We start from the raw sequence: 23,070 nt of genomic DNA, 5'->3' as shown, positions 1-23,070 counted from the left end.
CACCCTGATCCAGAACACCCATCAGGTCAAACCAGCCGGCTCCCACCCGTGCACTAGGACTCTATCCTATATAATAAAAGGGTAATATGCAAATTGACCCTAACAGCAGAACGACTGGCAATGACTGGTCACTATGACACACACTGACAACCAGGGGGAAGACGCTCAATGCAGGAGCTGCCCTCTGGTGGTCAGTGCGCTCCCACAGGGTGAGCTTTGTCCATCCACAAGCCAGGATGACGGCTTCCAGCACAGAGGTGGTGGCGGGAGCTTCTCCCGTCTCCTCAACAGCGCTAAGGATGTCCGACTGCAGCTTAGGCCTGCTTCCCACTGGCAAGTAGACATCTGGGGCTGCCAAAGGGATGTCTGACTGCCAACTTAAGCTCAATCCCACAGGGAAAAGGGCCTAAGCCAGCAGGATTAAGCTGCAAGTTTTCTCCCATATCTTACTCTTATTTTTCATATTTCACCCCAAAAAGGCTAAAACCATGCATTTCACAATAGCATTATCCAGCCACCCCACAGCTACTGAGGAAATCAGGTCCTATGCCCTATGATTGAATTGCATTCAAGTTCAAAAGTGAAGAGGTGATTCTGCATTGATGTGGCCCCACAGGGAAAAAGCAGGTAGATATGACACTGTAGAAAAAGAACATGATTTCAAATGTAATACACATTTAAATTTTTATTTAAAGTAACATGCACTGAGAAAAACTCACATATTAAAATAAATTATTACAAAATATTCATCACCCAGGTTCGTGACAATAATATCTTATCACTAGCATCTGAGAGCACCCCCTCATGTTCCTTATATAGATCTATCTATCCTCAGAGAAATCTAAACATGTCTAACTTATTTCCCCAGAAATTAATATTTGATAAATTCCAATAAGTCAATTTATGTATTTGTGAACTCTGTTATATTTTATGTTTGGTTACTGTCATTAAATAATATTTATGTAAAATTAATCCTCATTGGTTTGTGTGGAATTGCAGAGTCATTTTTGTGTGGCAGTATAATACTCCATACCACTGTATATTACAATTTATTCATACAAAATACTGTGGATTCACATTAGTGTTGATTTTAGTAAAATATGAAGAGTAATACAGCTAAGAATATTGGGTACATATATTTAGTGCACATATATATTATTTCTATTTGCTATATACCTGAGTGGAACCACTAGTCATGAAATAGGCAAATGTTTATCTTGGACAAAGACTGACATTGGTTTCCAGGGTGCTCTTGCCTATTACACTTATATCAGCATTTCTTAATATTCCTTTTGTTTGTTTTTGGAAACACTTGGTATGGCTTTTTTTTTTCATTTTAGTCATTCTGATGATTGTGTCATTAATTTATTATCTTTTTTTTTTGAAGTGCCCATTCAATCGAATCTATTGCCTATATACTATTGTATCAGTTGTTTTTCCTACTGAAATATTCTCAATTAAATTTAAACAAGTTAGAGACTGGATCCAGGTGAAGAGTTATGCTTGGCCATGCCAGGTTTGCTATATTAATTAGATACTCAAGTATGGAGGCCAAGAAGGCAAGTGGACTATATGAGTTTGGAGATGAGGATAGACGTAAGTTTAAAGCTATATATTTAGATGCTTTCAGATTGTGGGAGGATTAATGCCATGGAACTAAACAATATCAGCCAGACTAAGGCTAACTCCTTGGGTACTCCATCCCTAAAAGGTTTGGAAAAAGAAATATCAGAAGGGAGACTTGAAAGAAATGCCTAGTGAGTTAAGAGAGAAACTAAGGGTTTGACAGGTTTAGGAATTCAAATGAAGAGAAGCATATTTTAAAAAAGAAGGGATGATCAAGTCTACCAAATAGCACTGAGAGGATGGTTAACATGAACACAATTTAACAAGATGAACATTGTTGGTGACTTTGGAAGAATAAGTGATTTCAGTAAGAATAAAATTTGATGGGAACAGATTGATGAGAGAATAACATATTAGATATTTTAAAAGGCAGCATAGATACTTCTATGATACTGTCCTAGAGTAAACTAAAGAACTGGTAGGTGTTTGGAGGTATACTGTTAAAGGGAGAATGCATTTTGATTAAAGATGAAAGATATGATAGCATAAATTTGGTTTGCACTTGATCCTGAAGGTTAGGAAAACATTGGAAATGCAGCAAAGAGAGAATAATTGCTAGAGATGAATCATTGTGTGAACTCAAGTGGGTGGACTTGAGTGTACAGTACAGGAGTTGGTAGAGAAATAATTCAACACAATGAAATAATTACCCCACAGTCAGAGCCAATGAATATAAGAGCTTCTTGCAGGTCTATTTTTTTTTTAATTGTTGATTTAGAGGAAGGGAGAGAGGAATAGAAAAATCCATGAGAGCCGAAACCGGTTTGGCTCAGTGGATAGAGCGTCAGCCTGCGGACTGAGAGGTCCCGGGTTCGATTCCGGTCAAGGGCATGTACCTGGGTTGCGGGCACATCCCCAGTAGGAGATGTGCAGGAGGCGGCTGGTCGATGTTTCTCTCTCATCGATGTTTCTAACTCTCTATCTCTCTCCCTTCCTCTCTGTAAAAAATCAATAAAATATATTTAAAAAAAAAAAAAAAAAAAAATCCATGAGAGAGAAACATCAAATCTAATGCCTCCTGCTTGCACCCACTCTCCTCCCCACCCCGATGGGATCAAGCCCACAACCTGGGTATCCTCTGACTGGGAATCAAATAGGCAACCTTTTGCTATAAAGGATAGTGCTCAACCAACTGAGTCACACCACACCAGCCAGGTAACTTCCTGTGGGTCTTTGATTCTTGGGCATTACTGGCTAAAACCACATAACCCAGCTCATTCTGATTGTGGTACTGGCTCTTGCTGCTCTGATATAAGTCAAGTCAGTAATATGGTGCAGCGGTGTTTCCTGTTGCAGTGCATTAACATACTGTGCAGTGTACTAATCACATTCAAACTTCAATAATACCCTTTGAATTGGCTGTTATATAGATGTGGAAATTGAAGCTCCAAAAGAGCAAGTAAATTTAAAAGCAAGACTTAGCTGCTATGTTGCAGAGCTGTGAATCAGATTTCACATTTGAACCTTTTTTTCAGGAGGATGACCATAAAATTTGACATTTGATGCTGGGTACTTTTGAGGTGAAAGGCATAGGTCTAATGGTTTAAACTGGGACTATGGTTTAATTTTCTAGATTTTCTAGAGCAAACACAGGGTATGATTTTCTTTTCCTTCACTTTTTGATATCTTTTATATTCAATTCAAAGCATTCTTTTTAATTCTTTCAAGGCTATTTTTAACTATAATAATCTAAAGTTAACATTAAAGAGGTAATTAGGTTTTAAAAATTATAATAAAGACAGAAACACTTAAATATGCATCAAATATTAATTTATTGAAATGACTGGTTTGGAAATAGTAATAATAAGCACAATTCCAGGAACTATTTTATACATATTTTAGGTGTAATTATAGTATTTCCAATTGAAAATTAAAATTCTGTGGTAATTTTCAAATTAAAATTTGGAAAATGAGGTTATGAGTCAAAATCAAATTAAGACAAATGCTATATAATACATAAAATAAAGAAATACATTTTATTTTTCCATGTAGAATCATTAAAGAATTGTTACTTTTTTTGATAGCATGATACAAAGATCGAAAAGATGCCACATTTCCAGTCACAGTCAATTCTGTGGAATAGAGAAAAAATATAGAATTAGTTATGTTATGTAAATCACCATAGATATCTCTCCATTTATAACTTTCGCATAACTAATTCATTAGAGAAATGTTATTACAAATACACCATGTTGTGCTCTATCTTGCATATAAAATTTCCAAGGACCAAATAACATTTAACTTGCAATTGTTTCGATATCTGGTCTACCTTAATCACTAAAAAATTTGTATCTTAAAAAATGTTCCCCCTTTTAATCCTCACACTGAGACTCATTAGTTTTATTTTGACACATGAGTTAAAAGACAATATGTACATTTTGAATGTGATAAAACAATTAAAATTTATGGAACCTAAGGTATATAAATGAAAACACAAGTTGATTTTTAAAAAGAGTTCAAACATATTTATAGTAAAGCAGAAGAAACTTTTAGTTTTTTTCTAAAAATGATGATAAGCATAGAGACATAGGCACTTGAAATTAAACCATTCAAATCAGTCAATAACACATAATTAAAATTAAAATACAAAGATACATAATTTCAGGTGAGTACATAGTAGTCAACTGTTTAGGTGTCTATGACACATTGATACTTAATAAAAGTAAGTTCATATATTGATGGAATTTCTCACTACTTTCGCTTATCCAGGACAATGAAATATAAAAATGTATTAACTATAAGCAAAATCAGTCTAATCTCCAAACTCCCAAAGCTTACCAAAAGTGACAGGTAAACATTAATTTTGAAATCCTCTTAAACCTTAAAAAAGAAAACAAGATAAATAAATTACAATTCACTTTTTGGCAAGTACATTCCTTCTAAAAATTCTGAGTAATGAAATAATCATCTCAATTGTCTGCTCTCCCATGTACATGCATAAAAAACAAGATGTGAATAAAAGCATGTAGAGAATAGATGTTCACAAGGAAACTTCAAAATTGTATAAAAGAATAAATCATCTTTATTCCACACCCAGATTACCAAATTTAAGTCTGGCTTCAGTTAGCCTTAACTCCCTTTGTCTCTATTGTCAAGAGATTGATTAAATCAGACTCTGAAATTATTTCTTCTCAATACTCAGTATTTTCTACATAGAAAATTAGAACAATTATTTCTAAAAATCTGCAATTACTCCTACACATTGGTATTTAGGAGGAAACACGTTTTCTAGGTTATTTTACTGTGTAACTAGTGTTGAGAATCCTTGATCTAAAAAAATATGAGAATTTTTGAATCCATCGAATAGTCTTTTATTCTTTTATTCTTTTATTAGAGGCCAGGAGCACAAAAATTTGTGCACTCGGGGTGGTCCCTCAACCTGGCCTGTGCTCTCTCACAGTCTGGGACCCCTCGGGGATGTCCACCTGCTGGCTTAGGCCCACTCCCTGGGGGATCAGGCCTAATCTGGCAGTCAGACAGCCCTCTGGCAGCCTGGGAGCCCTAGGGGGATGTCCACTTGCCAGCAGGGAGCAGGCCTAAGCTGCAGTCGGACATCATTAGCACTGCTGAGGAGGCAGGAGAGGCTCCCACCATCACCGCTGTGCTGGCAGCCGTCAGCCTGGCTTGTGGCTGAGCAGAGCTCCCCTTGTGGCAGCACACTGACCACCAGGGTCAGCTCCTGCATTGAGCATCTGCTCCCTGGTGGTCAGTGCGTGTCATAGTGACCAGTCATTCCTAGTCATTCTGCTGTTAGGGTCAATTTGCATATTACCCTTTTATTATATAGGATTCTGTATCTCTCACAACTTCTACTCTCTTATACACATCATGAATGAAACAGCAGAGTTAATAAAGTAGGACTTACTTGTTGTAAGTTGTAAGCTGGGGCAATAGGCTGAGCCACCGGGTAGAACTCCCAGTTGAGGTCAAACAGAGGCTCTTGCATAGTCATAGCTCTCTGGGGGTAGGTCAGCACTTGCTGGGAAAGAGGCAGGACTTTGGACTGAGGAAGGGAGACCAGGGGCTGAGCCAGGGGCTGAGTGGGAAGCATGGGAGTCTGAAGAAGAGGCTGAGGGATCTGGGGCATCCAGGGCTGGAGCAGAGGCAGAGGAAGCTGTGCCTTGAGATCAGTGAGGTTTGGGATCTGGCGCTGAAGAAATGGCACTACTGGAGATTTAGGCAATTGCATCACATTGCGCTTAGGAATGATGGTCTCCTTAGTATTGGGGATTTCCATCACTTCAGGCTGAAGGAGAGGCAGCACCATAGCAGGCTGAGCAAGAGGCAGGATGTTTTGTGGAAGGACAGGGTAAGGCATGGGCTCAGCATAAGGATAGAAAAGAGGCTGTGGCTGAACAAAGGGGTGGATTTTGTCCTGGCGTTCATCCTGGAAAAAAAGAAAAATCTCTAAGTCCAAGATTCAGCTATAATTGTCATTCATGATGAGTTAACCTCCTCTCTATTGAGGAATCCTGAGTGAAAGAGAGAAGGAAAATCTGTTATTGATGCTGGGTAAGAAACTATTTGGGGACATGTGAAGACGAGTTTAATACTCATTGAAAGGTTTCTTACTAACCCACTCCTTTTTAGGGTGACCCAGATCAAACTGAAATCAGTGTTTAGGGATTTCAAGCTTGTTTCTCCTTTCTGAATTGCCTTCAATAACATGGCTAGCTGTACAGTATGGTGCTCAGCAGGCATGAACTTTTCAAGATAATGTGATAATTGTAAACCAAATTGTGTTCATATAATGAAGGTTAATTTAGAAAAGACTGAGAGGAACATTGCCAAGTTTTTCTTCTATGTGTTTTAATGAAATGTAAATCTTAATTGCAGGAGTTGCTCAACACTAGCTAACTTCTAGTACTACTTTCCTTAGTAGATAGTCATTATTTTAAGTCTTTAAAGAGGCATCATTTTGTAAATTCATTTGGTATAAGTTCCAAACAAACCCAACCCATTGGTACAACAGAGAAGCTGAAATATTAAAATTACATAAATATGTTACCAAACATGTAATTTAATTGAATAAAGATTTTTCTGTAGTCTAAGAAAATCTTATTTTTAATCAAGCCCTACTACTTAATAATTGTGTTATATTGTCACACAACTGTATATTCAATTGTTCTGTATCTCACTTCTCTTATCTGTGGAGTAGAAATTCTTTTATGAAGTGCATGTATTCATCAATATTAATATAAAACATAAAATTTTAATGTAAGTCATTGAGTACTTACTGTGTGCTAGCTCATCAACCTAAGAGATTATTAATATTCTCAGTTTATAGGTGAAGAAATTAAAGTGCAGAAAAACTTGGGGCCAAGGTTAAACAGCTAAACAATTATCAAAATAGGATTACCATATTTTCTTACCATTTCTTTTATCACCTATCTAAATTGAGAATAAGTGAACCTAGTTCCCAGCTTGGAAATGTATCTATTAGTGTGTATTTATGGAAAACAGGTACTCACCATTAGTATAGTGAGCAAGTCAATAATTATTCTTAAGTATTTAGTCTATATAAGTGGATTATGAGCTTAAAAATGCACTTATGTCTTAGCAATATATTGTCAAAATTTTGTTTCTTATATGATATTTATTTTATTATATTTTTAGACTGAAAAGGCACATCTTTTATATGTATTATATTTTATAATAATTTTTGAAAATATTCATTATAAATATTTAATAATAATCTTACTATATTTTATAATGATTTTTAAAATATTCTTATCATGAACATTATCATAAATATTTTTAAAATATTCTTATCTTTTTGCTGCTGATAGTAATTTTCTAAATTCTCAGGTTTCTGCTAGAAACAACACGAAAAGAATAGTAAACTCTATGAAAATCAAATGTAGAAAAGATATACATTTAAATATAAAGATTTACCCTCTCTTCTTTTGTGGTATGTAAAACTGAAACCCATTACCAGAGGGAAGAGGGTTGGAGGGTAGTAAAGACAAATGAGGCCAAATATATGGTGAAGGAAGATGATTGGACTTCAAGAGATAGGCAAACAATGCTATATACATATCATGTATCATAGAAATGTACATTTGAAACCTATATGATATTATTAACCAATGTCACTCCAAAAATTTCAAATAAATAAATAAATGTTTTTACCTTGTTGATGTGGGTAATAGACTCCTTTAAGAAAATAAAAATAAATATATGTTAAGTTTTCATAGAAAATTTTTATTTGCCAATATCAATCAGAGAATGAAGGCATTTAAAATGTTAATGTGGATTTCTTGCTTGCTAACATCATTAAAAACACACCATAATCATTGAAACTTATATGTTGCTCTGTTCTGCACAAGTCTGTTCTATAAACAAGACAGATGAATGCAGTCAAGCAAGAAAAGAAAGTTAGTGAACATAGTACAACAAAAAGCATTTAGTAAACTCTAATTTTCCTTCTCACTATGTTCCCTTCTTATGACAACAAATGACCTCTAAGACACCATCTTATTCTAAAAGAATAAAATTCATTCATAAGAAATTATAATAAGTGTTAATACATTCTGTTCATTGTTCTTAGTTCATTTGTTATGTTCAGATTTCAAATGAATTGTAAGAACTAAATACTTTCCCTATGATAACCTTGGTGAAGAGATAAAATATTCCTAGGTACCAATTAGCAGGTGACAGACCCCAAAAGTGATGCAAGTGTAAATATCTGCCTGACTCTCCCAGGCATATTTAAGACTAAAACTAAGTCTCACTGCTTCTGATTTACTAAAGTGACTCCTGTAATGACAAAATATGTCCATTTGCATATCTGCCCACCCCTTATATTGCCATTCTTTCTGATGGGTATCTGCTTTTCAGTTTGTACCACAGCTCTTAGTCAATGTGTGATCCACAGAGGTGCTCAATGAATATCAAAACAGTGAATGAGGTCAGTGTGGAGAGAGCTCTAGTCATATAAAAGGAGTGTAGCACTCACTTGAAGAAGGGGGTGGGGCAAGTGACAACATTTCAAGTAGCAGCTAGCATAGAGAATAGGGAATTCTGTAGACATTTATTTTGTCCTTAAACATATAATGGAAATTTACATCAAAACTTGTATGTCCGAACTAGCCTCATTGACTTACGTGCCCCAAAATAACACAATATAAAGAGTTGCTAGCATTTTACTGTCCGAAATGGAAAATTCCCTCAGAATGAATATTGTCTTACCTCACTGCTAGAAATGCTTTCTACAGTCTGTAAAGAAAAATACAAAATCAACAACTGGATCATCAAAGACTGTTACTTTTTTTAAAGAAATGTTTTATTGGTATTACTATTATTAATCTTCACCCGAGGATATTTTTCCATTAATTTTTAAAGAGCATAGGAGAGAGAGGGAAAGACAGAGAGAAACATCGATGTGAGAGAAACACATTGATTGGTTGCCTCCTGCACACGCCCTGACCAGTGCCCAAGCAAGGGAGGAGCCTGCAACTAAGGTATTGCCTTTGACAGGAATCAAACTGAGAACCTTTTGGTCCACGGTCAATGCTTTATCTACTGAGCAAAATTGGCGGGGGCTTTTATTGATTTGAGAGAGAGAGAGAGAGAGAGAGAGAGAGAGAGAGATAGGAAGAGGAAGAGGAAGAGAGAGAAGAGGTGATAGAGAAGCATCTATTCGTTGCCTTTGTCTACTGCAACCAGGGATCAAACCTGCAACCTTTTGGTGTATGGGAAGCTGCAACCAACTGATCACACCCGCCAGGGAAGAATGCTACTAAGGCTGGTTAGAAAAATTTTCTCTGAACAAAATATCTTACCTCTCTGGATACACTGATTTGTTCCTTCTGTAAAGAAAAAAATCACCATTTAGTTTCAATAGCTATCTTATTTTTCCTACTTACTTTTTACCTTCTTTATACAGAACTATCTCCTTCACAAATTTAAGAAATAAAAAATGTTTGTCTTTTGAGAGCCTTAAAAGGTAATTGTGTTTTATGACTTTTATATTTGATAATTCTAATTGTATATTCTTATTTTACCTAAATGAAGAACAATTTTTGATGGGTAACAGAATGAAAGTTATTTGAATTTTATCACTTTTTATTCTGATTACAAATATGTTTATGATGATTATTATTGCCTGGTTTTCCACCCTCTAGATTTCTTGGGGCAGACACAGGTAGGATTTGGCCCATGCCCTAAGCTTCATCATCAATTTCCTCACTGTAACAGGATATATTTATCTAGGTTGCACATGCAAAGCAAGATACATTTTGTGCAATATTACTTTTTTTTTTTTATGATTGTGTCTTCTTGTTTTGTCTGTGGCTTATTTGTTTGTTTTTTTGTTTTCTGATGGGAGAGTTGTATAGAAAGCATTTAAGCCAGATTTTCAGGCCTATAGGACACTATTGAAATAGTGAGGGACTATAAATGATTTTCTTCTTTTTTTAAAAAAATATATTTCTTTATTGATTTCAGAGAGGAAGGGAGAGGGAGAGAGAGCTAGAAACATCAACGATGAGAGAGAATCATTAATCGGCTGCCTCCTGCATGTGCCCTACTAGGGATCAAGCCCACAACTTGGGCATGTGCCCTTGGCCAGAATCGAACCTGGGGCCCTTCAGTCCACAGGCCGATGATCTATCCACTGAGCCAAACCAGCCAGGGCATGATTTTCTTAAAAGTATAGAAAACAACTGTTGAATTTCTGCTTTATTTGTAAATTTTAAGTATTGGTGATGTTATTTACACATGAAAAAAGAAATCACTGTAAGTTAATCAGTCACAGATTTTCTTACCTCCTTTGCAAAAGCAAAGGCCACCAGGCAGGCAAGGATGAGCACCTTCATGGCTTTCAAGTCCTGTGAATGAGAAAATGGTATTATGGTTGTCAATCTAATATATTTTCTTAATTCGGTAGGGTTCCTTTTCTTTTAAGGAAAGATAATTAAGTGTCTTAATTTTAGAAAAAATAATAATAGAAGTTTATTATATAACCAAAGTCAATATCTTCTATGGCTTTTTAGTCTTACATATCAATTTTATACTTCATTTTCAGCATTCAGACTTTTCAGCTATCACCTCTACCCTACCTCAATCCTTTTCATCTTATTCACAGTACCATATGTTGGTTTTTTTCTGAAGACAGAAAGAAGTTTTAAATATTTATATGAATTTTATTAATTGATTCATTTAAAATTAATAATATTTATTTAGCACCCTTTGTTGCCTGATGCTGTCCAGGGTGTGGGTTTATAACAGTGAACTAAATATTAAAGTCTCCATACTGATGTATCCTCAGACTTATTTAACAGACTGATTAAAAACTGACAGAAGATCATTTTTATTTTACCTTTTTTTTACTAAACAGTTTTCATGAATATCTGTTTTAATCATATGCAAATTGACCACAAGGCGAAATGACTGGTCACTATGATGCACATTGACCACCAGGGGGTAGGTGCTCAATGCAGAAGCTTTCCCCTGATGGGCAGTGTGCTCCCACAAGGGAGCACCGCTCAGCCAGAAGCCCTGAGCTGGGCTCATGGAGGTGGGAGCCGCTCCCTCCTCTGCGTCAGTGCTAAGTATGTCTAACTGATGCCTTAGGGAAGCGGGCCTAAGCCATCAGTCAGACATCCCCAGAGAGCTCCTGGACTGAGAGGGCACAGGCTGGGCTGAGGGACCCCCACCTGAGTGCACAAATTTTGTGCACTGACCCTCTAGTTTCTTATAAGACTGGGATTTTTTTTTTTATATCACTTCATTATTTGCCCCACTTATCCACATTTTTTTGACACTGATCCAATTTTTTTCTTCATGTGTACCCACTATACAGTTTTCATCCTAATGATGTCTCTTCTCTTTTATGCCATATAACGTTAGAGATCATACACTATGCCTCTTCTTTTTTCACTGATCTCTTGATGACTTACCAAAGTATCAGGTTCTATTGCCTAGTCCCCACTACAGGCTGCTTCTTATCATAGCATATCATAAAATATAAGTTAACACTTTTGACTGAAATGTACTAAATGCTTGATTTTGTTCCATCTCTATAATTTCTTGTAAAAAATGTTTGTGCCACCAAGATATTGTCACATATATTCTTCAATCCTAGATTTATAAGCTAAATTTCTGAACTACAAATATTTCATTAAAAACATCCTTAATTCATCTGTAAAATATCCTTTGTATTTTTAAGGCTGAAAATATTTCCCTTTATTAGGCAAAAATATGTTTTCTAGATTTTCTTACGGGTACTATTTATTTATTAATTTTACTATGCTTAAGAGCTCCATATGTCTCTAATTAATTTTTTATTGTCAGGTCTCAATGTATATTTTGCTACATTAGAGGTCATTATGAGTAGGGCAGATCCAATTGCATTTTCTATATTTTATAATTAAAATTTTTAAGCCAAAGCATTACCATTGAATAATAGTCTAAGGTACTCTTTCTTTTAAAATTTCTCTTTTGTTTTTGTTTTCAAGTTATTTCTAGCACATCCAGATTTTTTCTTAAGAAGTTAAACTTAGTTTCTTTTTAGCTGAATTTCTTTTTTACTTAATTTCATGTGTATATTTTAATATTATTTTGAAATATAATTTGAACAATATAGTAGGATGTTGCATGTTGTAAACAAGTTTGGTGAATACACTTCAAAAAAAATTACCCATAAGCATTTCAATGAGTACATGTTCCAAGAGAACTCCCGCAATATCCTACTCAATATACCACTTGATGAGTAAAGCTTTCCCAATAATTATTCATATCCCTTATAATAATTTAAATATATTTGCTTTTATGACTGTGATATGTTTAATCTAATTGAAAGTCTTATTTAATTTAGAAAGCAGATTTTTTAATATAGCTTGCTAACTAGCCTTGTACTAAAAATATATACATATTAACAACCATTTCTACATTTTCTGTCCATATAAAAATTATGTGGTCATTATAATTTCTACCAAATATGTATAGGCATTTCTACTTTTTATAACCTAAGTGTTGAAAATAATGTCACCACTACTTCAAATACCTTTATTTCAAAGACTACATTTGAAAACATTCTCTTCATATATCTCAATCGAGTTGAAATAAAGCTAAAGAGAAGATACAGCAACTTTATATCTGAAAGTCTTACCTTTTTTTCCAAAGTGGAGGACCAGAAGTGAAAGAGGAGCTAAGTGGGTGATGGACTGTCTGTTTTTGTGACTATTTATATACTGTGTTCAATGGCATGTTAATTTTGTGGTTTGAAAAAAATTCAATAGTATGTTTAAATTCCAAGAAGTCTACATGATTAGAAAAAGATTTCTGCTTAATATCTGTCCCCAGAAATGCTGGGGAGCATTTTAACAAGAAAGTAATTCAATTTTGATAAAGGAAATATGTCCAGGAAATACAATTGTTTAATTATTAAAGATAATCATCAGAGGACAGTGACCCTCTGGCTCAAAATCCAAAGTATGAGGATATAATTAGGTCTCTAGTATTTGGTGGATCTCAATATCTCAGGGGTGGGGGAATGCTATATGAGAACCACAGTAATTCAGGGGGCTTCACTAAGGCCACAATTTCATGCTAAACTGAGCAGTTGTTAATGTTTTATGCTGCAATAGAGAAAAATGACAAGAAAAGAAATCCATGATGCTAGCTTATTCATAAGTCAAATGCTTGGCTCTCAGGATCACTTGGTTTGGGAAAAACAAATCATTAACTTAAAACTAATATATTAAAAAATATTTTTAATCTTCACCTAAAAATGTGTTTAATTTATTTTTTTGAGAGAGAGAAATGGAGAGAAGGAGAGAGAAACCTTGGTAGATCATATATACCCTGACCAAGGATAGAACCTACAACCTGGATATGTGCTCTGACAAGAATTGAACTGCTACCATTTGGTGTGTTTGGACGATGCTCCAATCAACTGAGTCACAGTGCCCAGGCAAAACTAACATCTTGTATGCAAGAAGAATAATCCTTTCTCTGTAATGGAACATACCAGAAAAGGAATCTGGATGGCTGGTTTAGGTAAAATCCTTGGTAAATTTGTTGCAAAAGTTTTATAAAATGTCATGGAGACTTATTTACCTGATAAATATTGGTTACCTGTCTCTATTCAAGCATGCAAACTATAATAGCTTCTTCTTTTTTTTTTTTAACTTAGAACCAACCCTATGCCAGGCATAGTGCCCTTTACAGACTTATCTTGTATAATTGTAACAAAAATATCATGAGATAACCTTCCTCTCCATATTTTCAATGAAGAAATGGAGACACCAAAAGACACTTGCAAAATCCATATTATTTGTTAATTGCAAAGATACCAGTTAAAACCAGATCTGAGTACTTGCATTTTTATTTGATTATATTCAATGCTGTGTCTTAACTCCATGAGATTTTTTAATAAGATTGAGTTCACAATGTAGCATTTGGGCTTAAATGTTCAAAATTTGAGGAAACTCCATATTGTTTTTCATAATGGTTGCACCATTTGACCCAGTGATCCCACCTCAAGGAATATATCCTAAGAAATCTGAAACACCAATCAGTAGATGAGTAAATAAGAAAGCTGTGGTACATTTACACAGTGGAATACTATGCCACAGTAAAAATGAGGGTTCTCTTAACCTTTGAGACAGCAAGGAGGGACCTGGAAAGTATTATGCTAAGCGAAATAAGCCAGTCAGAGAAAGACGTGTAACACATGATCTCACTCTTATGTGGAATCTAATGAACAAAATAAACTGATGAACAAAATAGATCCAGAGACATAGAAGCATGAACAGACTGTCAAATCTCAGAGAAAAGTCAGGTGGGTGGGAGGGAAGAAGTCAACCAGAGAACTTGCATGCATATATGCATAACCCATGGACACAGACAATAGGGTGGTGAAGGTGTGGGGCAGGGGATGGAGATGGGCTAGAAGGGATTAATAGGGTTGGGCGGGTGGGGGGAGAAACAGGAAATATGTAATACTCTCAACAATAAATATTTTTTATTTATTTATTTATTTATTTATTTAAATATATATTTTATTGACTTTTTACAGAGAGGAAGGGAGAGAGACAGAGAGCCAGAAACATCGATGAGAGAGAAACATCGATCAGCTGCCTCTTGCACATCTCCCACTGGGGATGTGCCCGCAACCCAGGTACATGCCCTTGACTGGAATCGAACCTGGGACTTCCCAGTCTGCAGGCCGATGCTCTATCCACTGAGCCAAACCGGTTTCGGCAACAATAAATATTTTTAAAAAAATAAATGTTCATCATTTATCATGCCTGGATTAGAGGAATGGGCACTTTTGCTGAATGTGAGCAAGAGCCGCTAGTCTTTAAAGAGGTACTTTTCTTTGAAACTTAAAAAGGAGTTCAGTTCTGAGACATGGTTAAATAGGAATAAATTATTTTGGCTGAAGGAAATTTTGGTGCTTGAACAGAAATATGTTACAATCAAAAGACTGAGACATAAGGGTACCTGAATGAATAAGAAAACATTTATATAATATATTATATATATTTTATATATATATATATATATATATATATATATATATATATAGTCTATTAGAGATCAACCTCAGACCAACAGATTCACACCGACTGAAAGTGAAAAGATGGAAAAAAATTTCCATGCAAATGGAAATGAAAAAAAAAAGCAGGGGTAGCAATACTTATAACTGACAAAATATACTTTAAAATGAAAGCCCTGACAAGAGATAATGAAGGCCACTATATAATACTAAAGGAATTGATACAACAAGAGAACATAACCCTGGTAAACATATATGTGCCCAATATAAGAGCACTTAAATATTTAAAAAGCTTTCAGAGGAGTTCGAGGGAGAGATTGACAACGATACAGTCATCGTAGGGGACTTTAACATCCCACTGACATCACTGAATAGATCTTCCAGACAAAATATCAACAAGGAAACAGAGACTTTAAAAGAAACACTAGACCAGATGAATTTAATTGACATTTACAGAACATTCTACCACAACATTGCAGAATATACATTCTTCTCAAGTGCACTACCACCAATAAATCAACAAACAACAAGTACTAGTGAGGATGTGGAGAAAAAGGATCTCTAGTACACTGCTGGTTGGAATGCAGATTGGTACAACCACTATGGAAAATAGTATGGAGTTTCCTAAAAAAAAAATAAATAAATAAATAAAAATGGAAGAGATTAACTAATGAACTTAAATGCATATATTAGTATATATAACCCATGGACAAACAATAGTGTGGGGAAGGCCTGGGGAGGGGAAGGAAGTGGAGAGGATGGGGTCACTAGGGGGAAATACTTTCAACAATAAAGATAAATTTCAGAAATGAATTCCCTCAGGTCTGAGCGCATATCGAGAGTAAATGATCATCAGCTAAGGTTTACGGAACTACAGCAGATTTTTAAAAAGGAAATTAGAGCCCAGGGAGGAGAAGGGTCTTGCCCAAAGTCCACAATAAAGTCTGAAGCAGGCTTCAAAGTACTTAATATGTTTCTATTTATAATCGAAGTCTTTTAAATTTCTCTGTCTCTTTAGTGATTGATGTTCATGTATGTAATTGGCTGACTGTGTCTGAAACCGCTCAATTTTACTATGTCCTTCTCTCTGAGCACTGGGTGTAATAGATACATTCAGGACTTAAACATCCCTTCAAAAGTAAGTAAATAAAGCAGTGGCATAATTAGTCATTTTCCTTCATAATATAACTTCTATTCATATTTTGCTAGATGTATGAGGGAGGGGAACACTTCTAATTGTCCTACATGTTTTATATTTCTTAGAAAACCTAAGTCAATGTCCATAGTCTATTTGAACTGTACAGCATGTTCCTATTGATCTCAGAGAAAGCCATGAAAGAAATGATGAAATGATCCCAATGTTATAGATCCAATAAGAAAAGACTGTGGCTGCCAAGTTGCCGTATGTGTTAGCTCTCTGTTGACAAAGCTTGGGGTGGCGGTGGTGGGGGCGGAGGGGGGGGGGAGAGTGATTTCTAAGAAATGAAGCAAGCATTCAACATTTCCTTTTTATTTTCTCAGCAAATGCTTTGCATATTGTGCAATGAATACAGCATCTCCTTATTCCTCTCTTTATTTTGAATTACCTGAATCAGTACAGATTTGGAATCAAATGGTCCAGAAAAATATGCAATACCATGACAAAGGAAATCATGACTCTTAAGCTAACGAAAAGAAATACATTGAGAAGCCAGCGATTTAAGATAACAGGAGGTGCTAGTGGTTAGATACGCGTTGGAACACAATGATAAATAAGAAATAAAGTACCAGGTGAGCAACACAAGATTACCTGGTGCATAACTTGGGGTGCCGTTTCATACCATAATACATAAATTTCATCCATTAAAATTTTATAAGACAATCCTGCAACAAGAATAAGATATAATCAAAGTGTTATAGGAAAATTCCAGGACAGGAGGAACAGGGAAACTGAGACAGGGAAGTGAAAACAAGGCCAAGCAGTATGGACAATTTTCAGCTGGCCATTTTCTTCCCCTTCCAAGGACACTTGAGAGCAAAGTGTCCAAAGCCTCCTAATCAGAGAATGCAGGAAAGGGAGAGAGAGGTAGGGAGGAGTCTTTCTCACCCACTAAACAAAGAATTCAGCTGTTTTGTGGAAGGGGAAAGGAAAAAGGGCAGTTTTATTTTTTTACTCTCAAGCAGAAAAGCCAGCAGACCCAAGGCTTGACAAGACAAAATTGCCAGGTGCTTCTCATGAATTCTGGGAAGGCCACAACAAAGTAAAAAGGAATCTTGAGAATTAATCTGTATGAAAATATTCAGCAGAAGGATTTTTGAAACTTATGGACAGGAAGGTATATGATGCCTTGAATCCCCACCCCACACATTCTTCATGTCAGCTGAGAGCCCAGCCTGTCTGTGCTTCATAAGCCAGATGGTCAGATTCGCTTGCCTTGCTTCTTTAATAAAGGTGCATGCTTTAATTGTTTTCGTAAAACTGGCTTTATCACAATGCAGTCATCTGGAGTTTTCTCATTTAAATTCACTTATATGAAAAGACAAGAATTGAGGTTGGAGACAGCCCTCTCCCTCTGACTCGGTGTCTGCCAGAGGTGCTGCTACCAAAAGCAAGGACAATGTGCCATAAACTGAACTTGTTCAGCCAAAGCTCCTTTCCGTACTGGGTGATGGGTCTGAAATGTTCCGGGATGAAATTTGGGTGAAACACAAAGTTAGAGCTGAAGCCATATAAACAATACCTTCAGGAAAGAAAGCAGATAGAAAAGCAGGATAAAGAGTACAAGAAAGGGCACAAAATGTTCCAAAAAAGGAACTGTAAAAGACCCTAAATATCCTCCATGTGGTGTGTTCAAGATTACTCAGAGATGAAAACATTGAAGACGTGAGGATGTGCATTATTTGCTAAGGATACTACAACTATTTAGAGATAGAGCTGGTACTAAAAACCTCAGTTTATTGAGTAATGTTTGAGGAACTCTTTAATAACTTCCAAAACATGAGGAGGGATAGGAAAGAAAGGAAACTAAACAAATAATGTGGACTTGTATTGCCGCTACCTGCGCAGCGGGTTCAGGAGGACCTGTAGGAGGGCTGATGCACAATGAAGACATTACACAAGAAATAAGTTTTAAGCATGGGGCCCAGGTGGAACCTCTTTTGGGAAGAAGAAGAACCATGAGTCTTTGCCTTGCCTGTTTTTATTCAACTTGGTTACACATTTACCCTTAGCAAAGCATGTAGGCAGAGCACATAGTAAGCAGATAGTATCAAAGGTCAGTAAAGCTCAGTAAACATTCACTCCAAGATGATCAGGTCAGGAAATTGCTTGGAGACTCCATATTCTCAGCGAGAGCAATCTGTGCTGGCATCAGCCCTGCTGGCGCCCAAGGTCCATGGCCTTCCAAGCTCCTTGCTGAACTTTCAGTCCAATGCTTCTATCTGGTGGTCTCCAGCGTTGTATAGTGATCCAGGTTTATGAACAAGATAACTTATAATTGATTAACTCTGACAAATTGTTAAAGATAGATATATTTGCTCTAACAGGTTTGGCTCAGTGGATAGAGCGTCGGCCTGTGGACTGAAAGGTCCCAGGTTCGATTCCAGTCAAGGGCATTTACCTTGGTTGCAGGCACATCCCCATTAGGAGGTTTGCAGGAGGCAGCTGATCAATGTTTCTCTTTCATCGATGTTTCTAACTCTCTATCCCTCTCCCTTATAAAGGTTCAAGTGATACATGATTTCTAAACATATTTTCTCACTGCCTTGTTTTTCATTTCCTGCCTCCTCTTGAGTGATTTTTTTTTCTAAAATATGTTTTCACTGATTTTTAGAGAGAAAGAAAGAGAAAGGAGAGAGAGATAGAAAGATCGCTGAGAGAGAAACATCACATGGATTGGCTCCTGCACACCCCTTGACGGGGAATTAGCCTGAAACCCAGGCACTTGTCCTAACCAGGAATCAAACCTGCAACCACTTGGCGCATTGGTCAATGCCCAATCACTGAGCAACACCAACCAGGTACCGAGTGAATTATTTTAAATTACAGTGTTCTTCCTTATGAAGATTACTAGAGGCCCAGTGCATGAAATTCATGCACGGGGATTAGGCCTAAACCGGCAGTCGGACTTCCCTCTCACAATATGCGACTGCTGGCTCCTATCTGCCCCCCCTGCCAGCCTGATCAACCCTAACCACCTCTGCCTGCCAGCCTGATAACCTCTAACTGCCCCCCTGCTGGCCTGGTCACCCACAACTGCCCCCCCACCAGCCTGGTCGACCCTAATTGCCCCCCTCTACCAGACTGGTCGCCCCTAACTTCCCCCCCCTGCTGGCCTGGTCACTCCCAACTGCTCTCACTGCCAGCCTGGTTGCCCCCAACTGCCAGCCTGGTCTCCCTCAACTGCCCTTCCCCACCATCCTGGTTTCCCCCTACTGCTACCCCTGCCGGCCTTGTTGCCCCAGGCTGCCTGCTGGTCATTACTGTTACTGTGATGGTGTCCCAGACAATTTGCATATTTCTCTATTATTAGTATAGATGATGCTACATCTACACTAATAAAAGAGAAACATGGTAATTGACATACGACCGCTACTCTTCCCATTGGCTAATCAGCGTATCCTTATGCAAATTAACTGTCAGCCAAGATGGCGGCCGGCAGCCATGCACTGAAGCAAACAGAGAGGCTTGCTTCCTCCAGGAACTGCAGACTCCAACGTTCCCCACCTCACTTGCCAGACTCTCAACTGCAACTCTAAGCAACTATTACTATGTTGCAAATAAGAAGCTAAACAAAACCGGCTGTCAGTCAACCCTGGACCGCAACACTGTATCCATGTTCTCAGCAGCGAGGCCTCAGAGCTAAAGCTGGCCCAGAGTAAAAAAAAAAAAAAATGAAAACAAGGAGCGGTTGGGAGCTTTTAGTCAACTGCCAGCGGGAAAACAGCCCTCAGCCCCTCAGCCAGCTTGGCCAGGCACCCCATTGGGGAACCCCACCCTGACCCAGGACACCCTTCAGGGCAAACCAGCCAGCCCCCACCCATGCACCAGGCCTCTATCCTATGTAGTAAAAGGGTAATATGCCTCCTGGCACCTGGATCAGCAGAGCAGCGAGGCTCCCGGCACCGGGATCAGCATGACAGGGGGCAGCGCCCAAACCCTCTGATCGCCCTGCGGCTCTGTGAGTGACAGGGGGCGGGGCCAAAACCTCCCTATCTGCCCTGCTCTGTTCGTAACAGGGGAAGGCGCCCAAACCCCCTGATCAGCTCTACTCTGTGCCTGATAGGGGGGGAGCTCCCCAATCCCCCGATTGCCCTGCGGCTCTGTGTGTGACAGGGTGCAGCGCACCAACCCCCTGATCGGCCCTGCTCTGTGTGTGACAGGGTGAGGCGTCCCAACCCCCCGCCCCCACGGGCCCTGCTCTGTGTGTGACAGGGTAGAACCATAACCTCTCCATCGGCCCTTCCCTGAGTGTGACAGTGGCGGTGCCCCAACCCCCTGATCGGCCCTGCTCTGTGGGTGATAGAGGGTGGCGCCCCAACCCCCCTCCATAGGCCTTGCTCTGTGTGTGACAGGGTAGAGCCACAACCTCCCCATTGGCCCTGCCCTGAGTGTGACAGGGTGCAGCGCCCCAACCCCCTGATCCACCCTGCTCTGTGTGTGACAGGGGGCGGTGCCCCAACTCCCCTGTCGGCCCTACTCTGTGAGTGACAGGGGGGAGCTCCTCAACCCCCTGATGGGCCCTGCTCTGTGAGTGACAGGGGGCAGCGCCCCAACCCCCCTGATGGACCCTGCTCTGTTAGTGACAGGGGGCAGCGCTCCAACCCCCTGATCGGCCCTGCCCTGTGAGTGACAGGGAGCAGCGCCCCAACCCCCTGAACGGCCCTGCTCTGTGCGTGACAGGGGGTGGCGCCGCAACCTCCCCATTGACCCTGCCTTGAGTGTGACAGGGGGTGGTGCCCCCACCTCCCAATCAGTCTACCCTGAGTGTGACTGAGGGTGGCATTGAAACCTCCCGATCCGCCCTGCTCTGTGCATGACGGGGCGGCGCTTCAACTCCCCAATTGGCCCTGCTCTGAGCCTGACCAGGGGCTGCACTTAGGGATTGGGCCTGCCCTCTGCCACCGGGGAGCAGGCCTAAGCCAGCAGGTCATTATCTCCCGAGGGTTCCCAGACTGTGAGAGGGCACAGGCCGGGCTGGGGGACCCCCCCCCCCCCCGAGTGCACAAATTTTTGTGCACCGGGCCTCTAGTATAAAAATAATACTTAATGTTTATATTTGGACAATTTCTATCTGCAATGTGATTTATATACCTTCTCAACATAATTATATCTATTTCTAGATAAGAAAAAGTTATAGTTTAAATAGATTAAGCAATCTCCAAATCATTGTAACATTTGTTCATGATAATTAACCTTCCTTCGTGATATTTTATCAGCTTGGCTTCCAAAATTCACAAATGGTTTGGAAATTGTCCTCTCTTCAGCTATTTTTTTGTCTTTCTAGGAGATTTTCATGAACTTTTCTATTTTCTCTCCCATATTACTTTTTTATTATCTAAGGGGTTGTATCCTTAGCCAACTTCTCTTCTGGCTCTGCACCATTTCTTCTATGTGACCTCTTCAATTTTCATTATAATCAATAAGTTAATTACTCCTAAACATTCAGCTCCAGTCTGGACCTTTTTTTTTCTCCCAGTTAAAAATCACATATTTAACCTTCCTCTGGATTTTTCTCTCTAAAATTGTCTTCAAGTTTGTCCCTTTCACAAATTATAAGATGTCTTAGTGGGTTAAGTCTACTATAACAAAATACCATTGGCTGAGAGTCTTAAACAATAGACACTTCTTTCTCATAATTCTGGAGGCTGGGACATTCTGGATCAGGTTCCAGAATGATGGGATTGCTTGTGCGGGCCTCCTTCCTGGGGGAGCTGCCTTTTTCCACTACCTGTCAAGGTAAAATGAGAACGCTCTAGGGTCACTTTTTCCTGTGATGGCACTTAATCTCATAATGAGGATCCGAGCTCATGACCTCTATTAACCTAACACTCAAAGGCCCCATCTACTAATACAACACATTGGTAGGTAAGCTTCAACATTTAAATTGGCCAGGGTATGGAAGGATGCAAACATATGAATCATCACATAAGGTAAACCTTTTCAAGGCAGAAATAAGAAATTGTCACTTTGAATTTTTAATGCCCAAGAAGTTTTATGTTATTAATTGGTAGTCATATGTTGTCTTGTATTTGTCAGGGCAGTATTTTTCATTTTAGCAATTCACAGAAATATAACACAAACTTTTTTTTTAGTTAAATAAATGACATAATGGGTCTTGTTATAGACTATAGGGCATACTTTCATTATAGGAGAAATAAAAGAGGGGGAGGAGAAATATGAGGAGAAGGGGGAGGAGGAGAAATAAAAATGAAAGGGCAGGAAGAGAAGAAGAAGAGAAATCCAGCACAAATACTATTATAAATACCCATTTAGAGATTGCATCTTTATGTCTCCAATTTAAAGCCATATTTGTGACATAGTAGTCAGTCTTTATTGAATTTTCCCTTGTATGAAAGACACTGGCATTTTCAAACAGTCTGGTGTTTGGGTACAGCTGATACGACATCTGATTTACTTAAATATAAAATAACAGGACAAGTTCTGGCCCATCAATATTCTAAAATGGCCTACTGTTCATGGAGGAAGAATCCATAAGTAACACACAAAGGCTAGTCCTATGTGTAAATTCCACTTTTCTTTTTTCCTTCCATCACACATAATCCCCATCCTATCACCTTGAAGCAGAAAATGATTTGTGGAATAATGCCTAAATTTTCGTGTCCCAACCCAAAATATGGGTGAGTTAAGTTAATGGTAGTTTTTAACTGTATGTATTAGAATTTGTCACTTTTTATTACCTGGCAGTTTGTTGGTTTTTTCTGATGTTGTAGTTTGG

At 38.2% G+C, this 23,070-nt stretch overlaps 1 protein-coding gene across 1 annotated transcript; it reads right to left on the bottom strand.

The window, feature by feature from the left end:
• Nucleotides 1-4,440: 4,440 nt before the first annotated feature.
• On the bottom strand, nucleotides 4,441-10,445 carry LOC138994161 (beta-casein-like). Its single transcript, XM_070393902.1, has 7 exons — nucleotides 10,395-10,445; nucleotides 9,411-9,437; nucleotides 8,818-8,844; nucleotides 7,759-7,782; nucleotides 7,396-7,441; nucleotides 5,492-6,012; nucleotides 4,441-4,446 (listed from the first exon to the last, which is right to left on the bottom strand). Exons 1-7 carry the CDS (start codon nucleotides 10,443-10,445, stop codon nucleotides 4,441-4,443), a joined length of 702 nt encoding a protein of 233 aa, XP_070250003.1.
• Between the last annotated feature and the right edge of the window lie 12,625 nt (nucleotides 10,446-23,070).

Source organism: Myotis yumanensis, unplaced genomic scaffold, assembly GCF_028538775.1.
Source record: "Myotis yumanensis isolate MYYU_CA2020_CCGP unplaced genomic scaffold, mMyoYum1.0.hap1 SCAF_1, whole genome shotgun sequence".
Taxonomy (NCBI): Eukaryota; Metazoa; Chordata; class Mammalia; order Chiroptera; family Vespertilionidae; genus Myotis; species Myotis yumanensis.
This window is presented reverse-complemented; position numbering and strand designations above follow the sequence as displayed.